The sequence below is a fragment of the Fulmarus glacialis genome, unplaced genomic scaffold, assembly GCF_000690835.1.
Source record: "Fulmarus glacialis isolate BGI_N327 unplaced genomic scaffold, ASM69083v1 scaffold8927, whole genome shotgun sequence".
Taxonomy (NCBI): Eukaryota; Metazoa; Chordata; class Aves; order Procellariiformes; family Procellariidae; genus Fulmarus; species Fulmarus glacialis.
The window spans coordinates 1-15,937 of record NW_009225073.1 but is presented as its reverse complement, the minus strand read 5'-3'; the positions used below and the strand labels follow the sequence as shown (position 1 = coordinate 15,937).

The following is a 15,937-nucleotide window of genomic DNA, read 5'->3' as shown; positions in this document are numbered from 1 at the left end:
TGTCTCTAAATTGGAGAGACATGGATTTGATGGATGGACTGCTCGGTGGATAAGGAATTGGCTGGATGGCCGGACTCAAAGAGCTGTGGTCAACAGCTCGATGTCCAAGTGGAGAGCAGTGACGAGTGGTGTTCCTCAGGCGTCGGTATCGGGACCGGCATTGTTTAACATCTTTGTTGGTGACATACATAGACAGTGGGATTGAGTACACCCTCAGCAAGTTTGCAGACAACAAGAAGCTGTGTGGTGCAGTTGACATGCTGGAGGGAAGGGATGCCATCCAGAGGGACCTTGACAGGCTTGAGAGGTGGGCCCGTGCGAACCTCATGAAGTTCAACAAGGCCAAGTGCAAGGTCCTGTACGTGGGTCAGGGCAATCCCAAGCACAAATACAGGGTGGACGGAGAATGGATTGAGAGAGCCCTGAGGAGAAGGACTTGGGAGTGTTGGTTGATGAGAAGCTCAACATGACCTGGCAATGTGCGCTCGCAGCCCAGAAGGCCAACGGTATCCTGGGCTGCATGAAAAGAATGACCAGCAGGTCAAGAGAGGTGATTCTGCCCCTCTACTCTGCTCTTGTGAGATCCCACCTGGAGTACTGCGTCCAGCTCTGGGGCCCCCAACATAAGGAGGACATGGACCTGCTTTTAAAGCCACAAAAATGATCAGAGGGATGGAACACCTCTCCTATGAGGAAAGGCTGAGAGAGTTGGGGTTGTTCAGCCTGGAGAAGAGGCGGCTCCAGGAAGACCTTGTAGCAGCCTTCCAGTACCTGAAGGGGGCCTACAAGAAAGCTGGAAAGGGACTTTCTACAAAGGCCTGTAGTGATAGGACAGGGGGTAATGGCTTTAAACTGAAAGAGGGTAGCTTTAGATTAGATATAAGGAAGGAATTCTTCACTATGAGGGTAGTAAGGCACTGGAACAGTGCCCAGAGAAGTTGTGGATGCCCCATCCCTGGAAGTGTTCAACGCCAGGTTGAATGGGGCTTTGAGCAACCTGGTCTAGTGGAAGATGTTCCTGCCAATGGCAGGGGGGGTGGGACTGGATGATCTTTAAAAGGCCCTTCCCACCCAAACCATTCTGTGATTCTATGGTTGTTCTCATAGGTAAACAGTTTGATGGGAAGGAGTTGAGTCAGCAAGACCTTCACATCTGTATTGGCCCTAACTATGGTGTCTCCAGCTCCCATAACTGAGATGCCCATAAAAGTCCTTCAGAAAAAATAACCTGATAACCCCAGACATACAGTACCTTATCTATAAACAAATGCCCTGATGTCATATAGACAGAATACAGTAGAACTTCTCTGGGAAAGTGAGGCTGTGTGGAAAGTTCCAATACCACATACAATTTCTACACTAAAATAACAGGCTACTGTTCTGCTTTCTTGTGTGAAAAAATAAGTACTTACTACTGTAGGACTTAATATTCTTTCAGCAATGATTTTTTTACTTGGTTTGCTTCTCATGCTGCTAATGTAAAGTAAATGGGATATGAAGTCATCTTAGAATGTGAATATATAGAGGAAATGAGGTTTGTTCACGGATTCAGGATTTGGATAGCAAGCTTTAGGCAGCTGGATTTGGGCATCTCTTCTGCAAGGATAAGGACGTCATTAGTTCTGGCAGTGCCTCGGTTCCTGGGCTCAGGAGTGTGCCCACCTCAGCCTGTGCAGCTCCATGGCTGGGTTTTGGGGATGCGGGCAGTGAGCTCTGTGTGCCCCAGCTCTCTCTTCCTGGATAGTGTTTCACACCCTGCAGGAGTCCAGGTGTTGGAGCTCTCTGCTCCCTCCCATCCTCAGCTACAGGTGATGTCCTCTGCACAACAAATGCTACGTGCTCTGCTAGCCATTTATCCTGTGTCTCCAGGTGGCTCGTCGAGTGGCTGGGTAGTGCGTTCGCCCAGTTCCTCTGCATGACTGGTCCCCTGTCAGGAGTCTCATTAGCCCCTCTCCTGTCTTATTGCTTTATTTACTTCACTGAAGAGTATCACACTTTTTTATGTGTTTTCATCTTTTTCTTGTACTCTCCATTTCCATGTGTGTTGCTCAGAGGTTGCATTTTTACGTGGAGCGAAGTTTCTCTAACAGAGTTTTGTAGTTAACCACAGCTTAAAACCAAATGCTTCAGAAAGAGCTGTTAAAAACAAAGCCAGGTCCTGGGCATCTGCTTCCTTCTGGCACCCACTACTTGGGGATGCAGACTTTTATTTGCCCTATCCTTCCTTTCAGAGCACTCTCCGAATGCACCGTTCACCCCAGGTTTTTAAAATCTAGATTATCCCACAGAACTGGTTTCAGGCAAAACCACACATATGTGGTTCAATGGGCACAATTTTGGAGATTGGCTGAGAGGGGGAACAAATAGAAATAATTTAGACTAGAGCTGCTGCTGGAGGAAGAGTAACATGAAGCTATGGCTTCAGTTCATTTTGTCCCTATTACTCTTGCACAGTCTAGCAGTACAGCTGAGTTGACCAGGCACATAGGTACCTCTGAAAGATGGAGTCCAAGCTCCCCTTCTCCCCTCAGCCCCGCTCCCCATCACACATTCTGGCTCCAGGGTGCTTCAGGCAAGTTTTCTGCCTCTTCGGGCTCCCCAAACTGGGTCACAGTAAGCATAGAAGAAAACCACACAATGTGCAAAGGGTAGGGATGGGGAAAGGCTGGGTAATTATTCTTTTGGTGGCAGCTAGCCAATACAGATTGACTTGGCTGCATTGTAAAATGTCATCTTCAGAGCCAAGGAGTCTGACAGCAATCGGCTTCAGTCAGCATCCAGGTTCCAAACCGATGAGCTGTCGGTAACCTGAGCATCCGCACAGTCGGGCGCCCACCAGCTCTTACAAGGACCTCTTGAGCCTCACGCTAAAGCGATGCGTTGCTGCTCTGCTGGCCCTGGCTGCAGGTTTCTAACAGAAGCTACCCTTGCCTGCTTCCCCCTTCTTTCTCTTGCCTATTAAAAACACATTTTTGTTAGTTTTATTTGCTTCTCTAGCAGAGCACTTGTGCCCATTCGTTCTTCATCTACTTAGGAGACTTTCAGAAGGGAAACCCTCGACAGCCTGGGTGTGTTCAAAAGCCTGTCTGGTGTGCGGAGAGCCACCAGGCACTTCCAACAGGTTTTGCAATTTATGCTTTGTTTTCTATATGTTGTTTTATGGAAAACTAATAGAAAGGAAAAAAGAGGTTTGAAGATTTGACACAGCCCTTCCTCTGTTACCTTTATTCACCAACTAAATTATATTTCTAAGTTATTTTTCATCCTGTAGTGTTACATGTCCAGTTAACTTACCCTGACATCCAGACTAAAACATTGGGATCACAATGATCTGTCTGATCATTGTGCACAGTTTCAGTGATGCGTAAATTATTGGGTTTACATGGAATATGTAATCCCACTGCTGAAACAACTTAATAATTTTTTTTAGAAGTCTAGCATTAGGTGGCACATATCTTTAACTCATTTTCATTCCTAAACAAAGGAAAATATTTACGTGAATTCTGTATTTGAAGATGAGTTATGATAGGTTAAGGGACATAGGGCTGTATTTGTCTTGCAAAGCAAAGACATCTGAATTCCTGCCCTAGGGGCAAAGCAGAACTCAGTTTGAGCTGTAGAGTCTACCTGTGCTCTCATAAATCACTTCTGCCTCATTAGGGACCTGAAAATTCTTAAATAAATCTGATTTAATCATGTCTGTTAAATAGAAATTTGTCCTCTGATGCTGTATTTCTTAGATTTCCCTTCAAAAAAGTAGTTTTATTAAACATAGTTAAACCTTCTTCTCCATGTTAATTTATGAGTGTACATTATTGCTCATAGCTGAAAACAGATAGAAAGCTGACAGTTTCTGCTTTATCCTGCCAAGGTGTAGGATGGTGTCTACCATCCTACATTATACCAAAGCATATGTCAGCAAGGTTGAGAAAAGCTGTATTTATTTGAATATGTCCCTAAGTGGTTGATTTTTTTAACATGTATTGCTGATGATTTCAAATTTGGCATGGAAAAATCCATCTATATAAAATGACAGGTAGTTACAAGTGATTTTTTAAAATCTCTTCTCTCAATGTAAACTAGTATGAAAGTAGAGAAAACATTATCGGTGAGTATACAATTGGAAAAAAAATTGAATTATTTTAATGCTGCCATTTCCAATTGTGCTATTTCCCCAGTCACAAATGAATAGAGTTGTATTTTAGTAGGAGATGGTAATATGTCCTTTTGTTAAGAGACATTGTTAGTGGGAAATGTATTGAGTTTCAGAAAACTGAGTTTAAAATAGGTTTCCAACTGTTTGGCCATTACCATCTTTTGTCATGTCCTCTTGCTGGTTGCTTTAAACTAATGTTCTTCTATACTTCTCTCCCCTGGTGATGACTCAAGAACCCACAAGATCAACAGGGGAAACTGATTGCCTGCAACTTATTATGCACTAAATGAAGTGAAAAAACAACCATAACTCCCCACTGAGTAAATGTAAAAGGAAACATTTTTTTTCTTCATCTCGTTCAATGGCAATAATTTTAAATGTCTCATAGCAGCAGTAGGTATAAAGCCTCTATAAAACTATGTATTTTGAATAACCTCAAAATTATTCCGGACTTCGTAGGTAAAACAGAAGGTTCATCTCCTGCAGAAATAAGACATATGTAACTATTAAAAGCAGTAGGGCAATAAATTAAAGAAATGTAATGGTTGAAACTGAAAAAAGAAAGGAGGAAGCAGAAAAAATGAAGGAATAGGATGACTTTAAACCCTCGCTTTCCTATTAAATGAAAATTGTAATTTACACTTTTTTTGTTCTTTTTTGTAGTGGTTAAAACTGCCAAAATAATGCTGTTTTGCCCGACAGTGGGCACTGACAGTGCTCAGACATAAAAGCAAGCTGTCAGGTCCTAGCAGTTGCCTCGCCCAAGGAAAACGTCATCTGGCCGGAATCATGAGGCAAGACGCGTTAGTTCCCACCTTGGCTACAGAGTCTGAGTCTCACGTGCCATGCGTCCTGTTTGCAGCGTGGTCATGGGACACATCTGGTTGGTTGTTGCAGCTCAAATAACACGGTAGCAACTCCTTAAGCTGGAGTAACTTACTCACTTGCCCGAGCCCTCAACGTACAGCTGCACAGTTTTGCAGAGACGTTTAAGGTATCGAGTTGTTGCCAATGCATTGAAATTGGCTTTGTCCTTTCAACTGCTTTCTCCTTTTCCTGGTTTCACGGAGTACAACTTAAAAGAAGACGTTAAAGGGTGCAGTGCAATGAAGCTCAGGCCTAACTTTCTTTCACTGTATGAATGAAGAAGGAAACCTAAAGTAAAATCAAACATGGCATCTTAGCTGTTATCAGATACCTGTCTCATAAGCATATATCCTTGTTTGTGTTTTCAGACAGCTGAAGTGGCACTAGCCAATTTGAAGAATAAATACGAAAATGAAAAAGCAATGGTGACTGAAACCATGACCAAACTACGGAATGAATTAAAGGCTTTGAAGGAAGATGCAGCAACCTTCTCATCCTTGAGAGCAATGTTTGCAACCAGGTAAGGGAAATGGTTTCACCGTCTGGCTCAGCACTGTAAAAGTAAATGTGTGTGTGCTAAGTGAGAACAGACTTAGCTGTGTATGTTAGGTGCTTAGGAGGAGAGACAGAAATTATTTTCTGCAAGGTCAGGGGTTTGCTGGATGAAGGTGAATGAGTCTTAGAGTGCACACTGTGCAAAACCTGCAAGCTTTCAAATGCTACTGAGATGTGTGTCTTGGAAAATAAAGCTGGAGAATAGCAATGGCAATACAACCCTGAGTAAAGTGTTATAAATGCCAATATCAACCGTCAGTATATTTGCATTTATAGGGCTTTTTAAAGTGGAAATCAAATAGTAGATTTATGTGGCTGATTTTCACATTCAGAAGTGATTCTGCATGTAAAGCTATTGTATGGTTAATGATGATCATCAGAATCCCATGTTTTCATTATCGTGGGATTTGTTACTTACCACTAGTAAAACCTATTTCATCAACCATCCTATGCTGTAATCCAGCACTAACAATTGTGAGGCCACTGCAGTTTCCCACTCCAGCATGAATTCTTATTTTCTCTTGCTGTGATATTCAATTTATTATCTTCTCCTTCACAGGATAAAAGTTTCACTTCTCTTCTGTAACATAGTTCCTCCTAGCAGGAGAGTAATGAATCATCTCTCATCTTTCCTTTTCCCACACCTTCTTCAGAAGAGCCTTTGAGTTTAGTTGCTTTTTAAAAGGTTATCTAAAAATTTTTTTTTTTTAAAGATCCAACACTTTCATCAATAAATTCTTAATTCCCAAATACACAAGGAAATTCATATCCTCAGGAAATTATGCTGTATATCAAGGCACTTTTTTCCCCTTATAGTCAAATACAATGCAGATTTCTTGCTTGTGCTTTAGTCCATAAGTGATAAGACGTCTTCCTGCCTCATGCCAACATCTCTTCAGTGCTCCCTGCGGTATATAGGTGCCATCTCACCTCTTCCAGCCTTGTAAGGTCCTTTGTTGCTTCGTGACAATGGCAGCAGCAGCTGGGAGAGGTGGGAAGGAAGGAGAAGGGACGTTTACATGCCCGTGACATTGGTGCTGTGTACAAATTCATCGTAGGTTCATCGTCAGAAGAGTACGGGTAGTGCATAATGGAGATGAAGAACCAGCTCAGCAGGTGGTGTGAACCAAGGTAGCTCCATTCATTTCATTGGCATCCAAAGATTTTCTTCAAGAAAGCAAAGTTGTGTGTGTGTGTATTAGAAATGCACGTGTCGATCTTTATTTGCAAGCTCATTACTCTAGGAGATACATGAATGTACTAACTCTGTAAGACTACCCGGAAGGCTACTAACTTCAGAGGAGAGGAGTGGCATCATGAGCATAAAGCAAACAAGGGTCTTGCATGGAAGGTAAATCATCAGCCTAAAAGGTAAAAGAAGTTTGCAAAGATTTAGAAGTTGCTACTTAAAGGGAATATTAGGTTGTTGGTGTACTGAATGCTCTTTACCCTATTTGGGCATCCTGAGTGCACACTTCTGTTGGGTTTAAGGCATATCCTGAAGCTGGTGGGGGACAGCAGCATCTTTTCTGTGAGAATTAGGCTTAAAGGGTGCCATTCATCTAGTCTTTTCTAGATGTCTTGTGTGTAGGATGCAATGAAGCTTCTGTTTCTTTTCTGTGAACTATAAAGGGAATCTGGGTGACTGACCAAGTTATAGATTTCCACTTTGTAAATATCTAAAGTTAGTAGAGATAAACCTCACCCAAAGCATCTACTGCTACTGGAAAACTCCACACAGTACTGATTAAACACTTACTGTGTGGCCTGTGGAACATATCCCTGCCCTTGAGGTCGTAAGTTTTGCCCAGTATTTTTTGAGCACAGTTATAAAAAAATCATTCACTGCAAGGTCTTGCACATCAGTGTGCTCCTATAGATTTCTCTGTTGTAAAATATTCCTTTTCCTTCCTTACCCTGGAATCTAATGGCCTTTATAGTTAAATCAATCTTCTTAAATGTACAAATCATTGACTCATTCTGAATACTCCATTTGGAATAGCATTTGTTTAAATGACAGAGAGCTGATACACTATAGATGTCTGTTCAGGAAGAGAAATCTGTTTGAAAATACAAGACTGTAAGATTCTTCATGCAGTAACAATGATGCAATAGCAACCTTCAGCATAAAAAAGCAATTGTTTAGTCTTCTGTTGAATAAAACAGTGGTTTCCATGGTTATCCTGCATCACATGGTACTTATTCCTGAATTTGTACTGTAGGGAGAACATCTGTCTAATAGCAGAGTTGTATTATAGATCTGAAAATGATTTCATATACTTTTGATAGAGCAATATCCCTTCTCTTTCATAAACCATCCTTTTCTGTTCATTTGGTCCCCAAATGGATGTTCATTCTGGTGCTGAACTGTATGGTTTCTTCCTCAAACGCACTGGACAAAGGTCATACCACGTTATAAGGAGAGCACAGCAGACCTGTTCCTGGTCTGAACAGCAAAGATGACACTTTTCTCCAAAGATCCCCTATGCAGAAAGCAGGAGCCATCCTTTTTCTGTGATTTCCCTAACACTTGTGCATCCTTCCGTTCCTTAAGTTCTTTCTTCAGTTCTTCTCTCCTCCCCCTCAAAAGTCCTTCTGTCCTGCTTGTACCTCTACTTTTGCTCTTTTTCCTTCTGGGACTGTTTTTTTCCCAATCCAAAGTCTCTGTGGTTCTGACCTCTACCGCTTCCTCCTTCCCTCTTCATTAGTCTTGTGATCCCTTTCTGAATTTATTTCAGACCCGTCAAGAATATGTCCTCAATACAGTTCAAACTCCCTTTTCCCCAAACACCTCTCTTAAAAAAGAAAAACAAAGCGACGGTGTATAAAACCTTTTTTTCTGTGGGATGCATGGGGTTGGCAGAGCAGAGTTGAAGTTCCTGTTCCTGCCAGGGCCATGTGCTGCCCATCAGATTTGCAGCTCCTGCCTTTAGCCTGCTTATTTTGTCCTGGGCTGCTTCTGGTAGTCCCAGACCAGAAAAAACGGTGAGAGCCTTTCCTGCCCCTCCTGTTGTTTCCCTGCACTCCAACCCTGAGTCGTTGACCCAGGCAGGAGCTGTGGGAGTGGGAAGCAGTGAGGCTGGTGGCCAGCGCTCATCCAGAGGGCAAATGAAAAATATATTCTTTAAACCATTAGTTTTCCCATCTAGAGTAGGGGTTTCCCTGGAAGAGGAAGGGAAAAGAAGCCTGGTGCTGGAAGGAACTACTTTTAAAGCAGGATCCTAAAGGGTTTCAGAAAGCTAATTTTACTGAGTCCCTACACATGCTTGCTTTCCCAACCTAAATAGAGATACTCAAAAGGAGAGAGCAAGAAATATTACTTATTATATTGCCACTGTTCTGACACTGCAAAACAGTGTGCTGAAGAGATGGACTAGGAAGTTCGGACAGGTCCTGGAGCTATCCTAGATGAGAAAACATTTATGAGCAGAAAAGAATTACGCTTATATGGCTAGAACAGCAATCTGTCACTGTCAGTGTCGCTGGGTTTTAGCTCAAGCTCTGCTATGATTTACGTTACCTAAATTACGCATAAGCCTGACTTGGTATTTGGTTTGCATTCCTAGGCAAGAGAAGGAGAAGGAATTAGAAACCCTTTAAACTCCTATATAAGCTTCTTGGATCAGTTCATACAAAATAAGTGGGCTTATGTGTCTGTCTGCTTCCTTTCTGAGACAAGAGAAATGAGAAATAGGTGAAATCTTGACTTTTTTTCTGGCAATAAGTAGACCAGCAGACAGCAAGATAACAGTACTGTTTATTGAATAGTCACTTGCAGCTTACACCTGTCCTGGGGCAAGGGAGAAATTGGGAAAGAGCTCTGACTCAGGAGGACATAACCTAACTTTTGTTATTCACTACTGTTTAAGTACTTCTGAAAGACCCATTCAGAGCCCTGGTGCATCCTGGACCCCTGCTCGGTCCGCAATGGCCTGTGCTGTGCCAGAAGTCATCTCTCTTAGGAGCTCTTAACCTTTTTCTTCCTTGTGAGACTTCACAAATGTTTATAAAATGTGTGGGCAAGAGGCAATATGGATGTATGTAATGCTTTTTTCTTTTGTAACTGGAAACAATTCTCTTTTTATCCCACACTTGCACGTAGCAGGGAATATTTCAGTGAAGGGAAATGCCGTGGCTGCAGGCAGTAGCTACCTCCCGCTACATGGAATAACCTTCACTGCTGCAGACTTCAAGGAGATCTGAGGCTGTTAATTCAGCAGTTTCTAAAGTTAATTATGGCCTTTACTTGACTGATTTAGGTTTAACCTTTCTGAACACTGTTTCTCAAAAAAAAAACATGCTTGAGCAACAAAACACAGAGACAATGGACCATGTGTTTAGGAAAAATAATAGGAAACTTCAAGTCGTGGTGGAGGTCAGATGACTGGAACCACCCAAACACTGCAGAGAACTGCCAAAAATGCAGGGTTGCTGTTATGGGGAGACTTCTAGGAAGGCATATAATTAATCAGAAGAGTTGGAAAATGTTGTATTAACGAGATTGATTTCACCTCAAGTATGAGGCCAGCTAACAGCATCTAGTATAGCCAGGTTTCTAGGGCCAGCTTGTTTATAGTTCCTAGCAGGTAACAAAAAGCAGGTTTGTCTAAGTCTGCTTTAGTAATATCCACCTTCATGGAGCTTATGTTTCTTAACTGCTCAGTTACGCTGTTCTACAAAGCAGATGCCTAAATACCAAAAACACATCCTAAGGCCTGAGGAAAAACAATCTTTTTCCAAAACCAAAATTGGCTTATTGGAATACTAAAGCAAGGCAGTTTGTTCCTCTAGTGGCACGGTGCTACAGGTGTTGCTGAAGGTGTTACTTTTTAAAATTTTCAACAGAAAACATATTTGGAAAAAAAAAATGTCTCCTAGACAAAGAGGAAAGTAAGAGAGAATAAGAGACATGGATACAGGATCCACCTGGTTACAAGAATAAGTCTTTAAAACTCTCATAACAGACATTGTAGTAATTCGTATTTCAAATTAATTGAATTTAATCTCCAGAATGCTGATTTCATTCTAATGTCTCTGTCAAAGAAACTGGCTAAAGCATCAATAGACTTCTCATTGCTTGGAGCAGAAATAGGTGTGCAAGTTGGCTTTAAGTCAACCAACGTTTCAGGAATATCTCTCTTCCTCAAGGCTTGAATAGAGACAGTCAGGTTTATTAAGGTCCTGTAGAAGAAAGATAATACTGAAACTGTAGATGAAACTATGGCTGACTTAGTAATTTTGCTTCCAGTGCCTGAATTATTCAAAAGGAGAGTGCAATATATATGTGAGTGTTTGTGTGTGAAGAATAACTACGAATTTTCAAGTATACTTTATTTCTGTTTCCCAAGGAGAAGATTAAAGTTTCAGAGAAATTAGTTTCATCCCTCAGTTTGCAATAATTGAAAAGTTTATTGCGTCACGCATTTTGAGTAAGAAAGCTAAAATTATTTTCTATGCTTGTTTCCTGTGAGTGATACTGATAAAGTTAAATCCTCATCCATTACGCTATTGTAATTACACAGCAAAGCTATTTAGATTCATACAGATCACGGGGGGAGGAGATTTCACGAAAGCTGCATCATTTAACATGAAAAATTCTTAGATGTTGCCACAAATGTCCGATGGTCAGACATTACTGCTCTCTGTGAATCATTTCAGTACTGGTATACATTTATCACTCTTGGTACTTACTGATTAGATGGTCTATTGTTAACAAACTGAAGCAATTTCACTTCAAAAAGTGACCAAGACCATCCTGAAATGCCTCGCTCTTCCTGTTAACTTTAGGAATCATTGTTTAAAATGGAACTAAATTGAGTTCAGTCTTAATTGATAACAAAATGATGAGAAAGGTGGTTTTATTTCAAAATCTGTCTCAGAGATCTAAAGCAAATGAAAAAGACACAGTTTTTCATGCAGATAAAAGAGGCTGAGTGTTAAAAAGGAGTAGGTGACCATAGCAATGGATACCTGAGCACACCTCCAAGAGATTCAACAGTGAATGTGAAATAACTTCCAGGTTTGGGGTTTCCTCTTTAATCAGTTAATGGCAAACAACTGAGGGCTTCTCATTTCACAAAATCTGATGTGTCAAGTGTTCAAAGTACTTGCAGTCTTTTTTTCATCATTTTTTGTAATATTTTGTTTAAGTAGGTATTACTGTCTATGAAAAATAATATTACCTAATTAGTAGACATTCTTATCCCTGGTGAGTTACTAGCTGAACCAGCCCCCCAAATTGTTATTTGTGGTCTAACCTGGAGATAATCCCAAACCTTCCCTCCAATTGCTCGTTATCTGCATTAGGAACGTATCATGTTGTCATAGACTACTCTGATATTCTAGATATACAAGAAGTGTTGGCATTGAGATCCAAGTCCAAATTTGTTCGAAGTGGTAACAGAAGAATTCACGCTGTCTGCTTCCAGGATTAGGCTTGGCAAAAGCTTGAATGTGAATCTGTCCTTGTAATTGTGGCCCAGGAATGGAATGCGATCACCGGTAGGTTGGTTCTTGGACTCGTTCCTCAGATTTCTGCCTTGTTTGTTTTCCCAGGTGTGATGAGTACGTCACGCAGCTGGATGAGATGCAGAGGCAGCTAGCAGCTGCGGAGGATGAGAAGAAGACCCTAAACTCTCTGTTGCGCATGGCTATCCAGCAAAAACTTGCCCTTACCCAGCGACTGGAGGATTTAGAGTTTGATCATGAGCAGTCCCGACGCAGCAAAGGCAAGCTTGGAAAGAGCAAGATCGGCAGCCCTAAAGTAAGTGAGGAGGCATCAGCCACCGTGCCAAGCATAGACACTTTCCTCCTGCATAGTCAGGGCCCACAGCAACCAAACTTACTGGTCAGCAGTGGCACTCAGAGGAAAAGGTATGCATGCAGTGATCTTTACAGTACAGTGCAGTGGCCAGACTTTCATTAAAGTCGTTCACTGAATTGTAAACATTATAATTCTTTTTTTTTTTTTTTGTACTTTGACTGGGGAGAAGGAGGTGGGGAGAATATGAATACAAAATTCAAAGCCTGGCAACATGTGGTTCTGATCCACCTACTCGCTGTGTTATTTCCTCCTCCTTAATGCAGTGTTTTGAACTATATTCTGTCAATGTCTCAGTGCATCTTGTATGTCTTTAATATTAGTGTGAATGTATTTTCTTTAACAAGTTTTCCTTAAGTTTTCCTTAAGGTTTTCCGTAATGAGCATCTAAAATAAAAAAAGGATTGTGGTCTATGAGCATTTCAGCGCTTAACACAAAAGAAACTGCATCTCTTTGTTAAGCTCTGGTGCTCGCTTGTTCTTCATCAGTATGAAAAGAATATGGATGTGTTCACTCAGATCAATTTTTCTGCATGGGAGCAAGCAACCTTTTGAAGGGGGATGGCTGCCGTTCATAACCTAATGCAAATATTTCACTGTTCAAGCAGCGAGTTCTCATCTTGTCTTGTGACTGCCCTGCCAAAGCTCTGTAGGTGTGGGGATCTCCACGGTTCTGAAGATGAAGAGGACTCTCTGTTAGAGAAGTCCTAGATAATCATTGCCTTTTTTTGTATGCTCTAGTCACAATGCAAAACCAAGAGAACGTTCAGGGAGCCTTGTACATGTCGACTCCAGGATGCTGAGATATAACTCAACCTCCTCTCCTCCTCCCCTAATACGAACCAGGATTTCCAATGCAGGGAAGGTGCCCTGCTGTGGAAATGACATGGGGTGGCAACACTAGTTGTTTTTTACCTGTTAAGCAAATTAACGTGATGTTGTCATTCATGAGGTTTTGAAAGGTAATTAAAGTAAACTCTTTTGTTTCCATATGTATTTTTCTTGGATCTCCTGCAAGACTATTCTCACCTTCCCTTTGTGATCAGAGCCATTCCAGGACTTCAGGGACCTACCTCCAGAAATTATTAAGAGCCCCCCCTCATCCCACCTCCACAGAATCATATCTTCTGAGAGGCCCCCCTTCCATGAGTGAATTCATCCATGGGCACCGTCTCAGCAAGGAAAAAAGGTTAACCGTGGCCACACCAGGTAAACATTTTTTCCTTGGGTGCATGTGGTGCTGAGTGGTTAGCAGAGCAGGGGACCATCCCAGGACTGCAGATGCAATCTAATTTGGGCACCTTCTTGAGACCTGAAAAGCAAAATGTCTCCTCCTGTGTCACCTGTGACAGGAGATTACATTCTGCAGGCAGCGGCCCAAACTGGTTGCACGTGCAGTGGGGAAAGTCCTGCTGTGGTATAGGTGGGTGCAGTTCTGCTGGCATCCACAGAAGCTGCACCCCTGTGCCTGGGTGGTGCTTAGTCTGGTGGTTGTATTGGTAGTCCCTGTGGAAGACACAAACCCAACGGGATAGAGGAGTCAAATGTGAGGACCAGCGAGGTAGTGACTAGCAGTGTGCACAAGCCTACGCAGCATCCCTCTTCTGCTCACCCTGGAGCATTCAATCAGGTTTTTCTAAAAGGTAATGTTAAACTTGCAGAAGGTTTAGTTTATATAAACTGAGTCATGAAGTTTGTCTTCGCAGGAAGCTTTTGCTCTTCATTTCCTGCCAAAATGTAGTATCTGCTTCGAACAAGGCGTAGAAAGGAAATGCAAACTGGAATGCGATTTCAAAGGTTGTGACATCTTTCTTCTCCTGACAGACAAACTAATAATTACTTTTCTTCTGCACCTGAGCAGAACTTTTAGCCTTTAAATGGCACGCTCTTGTCTGGTGGTAAATTTTTTCATTTTTTGTTTTGAAATTTGTTATACATATAAGCATAAGTAGCTAAAACCATAAAGTGGTTTCCGCTCAAGTAAATGTTTATTCTGGAAAGCGGAGCAATACCCTATAATACGTTATATCTCTCACTCAGTGCCAGCAATATCACAGCCGCCTTTGAGTAGTGCCATGCAAGTGACACCCACTCAGAGGACAAGTGTAAAACTTCAGAGAGTCTAAACAAGACATTTTCCTAAGGAGTGTTGCAGTAAATAAATCAAAGAGCTGGCTCCAGCGGAGAATAAGGCGGGGAGGGGGAAAGAAGCTAAGACTTTAAAATGTGTAAAATAAATGGTACTGATCTTTCAGGCTTCCTTTTCGTGTTTGAGTTTGTCCAGGAGCGCCTTGTTCATCCATGCAGGCCTCCTGGTGTTTTTGCCGGACTTCCTGTTTATTGGAATGCATCGTTTCTGAACTTGGAGGAGGTGATCCTTTAATATTAACCAGCTTTCTCCCTCCAAGGCTTTATCCCATGGCACTCAACCAAGCAGATCCTTGAAGAGGCTAAAGTCTGCTCTCCTGAAGTCCAGGATAGTGAGCTTGCTGTGTGCCCTCCTCGGTGCCCAAGGATCTTGAACTCCACCATTTCATGGTCACTGCAGCCAAGGCTGTCCTTGAGCTTCACATTCCCCACCAGCCCCTCCTTGTTGGTGAGAACAAGGTCCAGCATAGCACCTCTCCTCGTTGGCTCCTCTACCACTTGGAGAAGGAAGTTATCATCGATGCATTCCAGGAACCTCTCAGATTGCTTACGCCCTACTGTGTTGTCCCTCCAACAGATATTGGGGTGCTTGAAGTCCCCCATGAGGACCAGGGCTTGTGAACTTCTCCTATCTGTCTATAGAGCTTGGTCTTCCTGGTTGGGTGGCCTGTAACAGACCCCCACTGTTTCTTTTCTCAGATTATTTGTGCAGTCAAGCAAGCCAGCAAGAAATGTAGCAACCCACATCTGCTTCTTCATCAGAGAGGTTGCAAAAGAGCAGCATCCAAGCTCAAACACTATGGAGCAGAGTATAGCTTGGCTTGAGGCTGTGTCCTCAGGAGTGGAGGAGCCTAAATTAAATGCAATCAGGTTTTGAGGTTTTTTCTTTTAAATTTGTGAACTATTTCTTTCACATAAATATTCTTCCCTACATTTTTTACACTTTCATTAGCTCCCAGTGTTGTGGGGACTGGGAGGCTGCAGCTGGGAATGCATTTGATGGAGACCAGGAGCCAAAATAACTGAAGTTGGTAGAGGGAGAAACTGGGCAGGCTCCCCTGCCCCATGCTCCCCATGCATTAGGCAAGATATGCCTGTCTTTCCCTTGCACCTTCTTCTGGACTTGATGCTTGGCAGAAGAGGCTGCCTTCACCATATTCTGGCCTCAGCTTTGACTGCTTCTGGCTACCTGGTAGCGGGAAAGCAGGGACTGCTTTTGGCTGCCTTTTTCAGAGGAAGACCCTGACATGAAGGCTCACTAGTGAACACCAGCTGAATTAAAGACCTCTCAAGAAAGAGACTGTAATTTCCTACTAGGTTTCCATTTGACTGACATCAAGCTGTGGCAGTATAAATTTATCTGGGCTTGCCAATGTGACGCCCATCTACAA

The 15,937-nt window shown here is 42.3% G+C and overlaps 1 protein-coding gene across 1 annotated transcript in view; it reads left to right on the top strand.

Annotated features, from left to right (window-relative positions):
• BICD1 (bicaudal D homolog 1 (Drosophila)) overlaps positions 1–13,607 on the top strand; it is a gene marked incomplete at both ends in the record, with an annotated part of 18,444 nt that extends 4,837 nt beyond the window's left edge. Inside the window, 3 exons of the mRNA XM_009582358.1 lie at positions 5,392–5,543; positions 12,134–12,451; positions 13,417–13,607. Coding sequence (XP_009580653.1) covers positions 5,392–5,543; positions 12,134–12,451; positions 13,417–13,607 — 661 coding nt within the window. The remainder of the gene's footprint in view (positions 1–5,391; positions 5,544–12,133; positions 12,452–13,416) is intronic.
• Between the last annotated feature and the right edge of the window lie 2,330 nt (positions 13,608–15,937).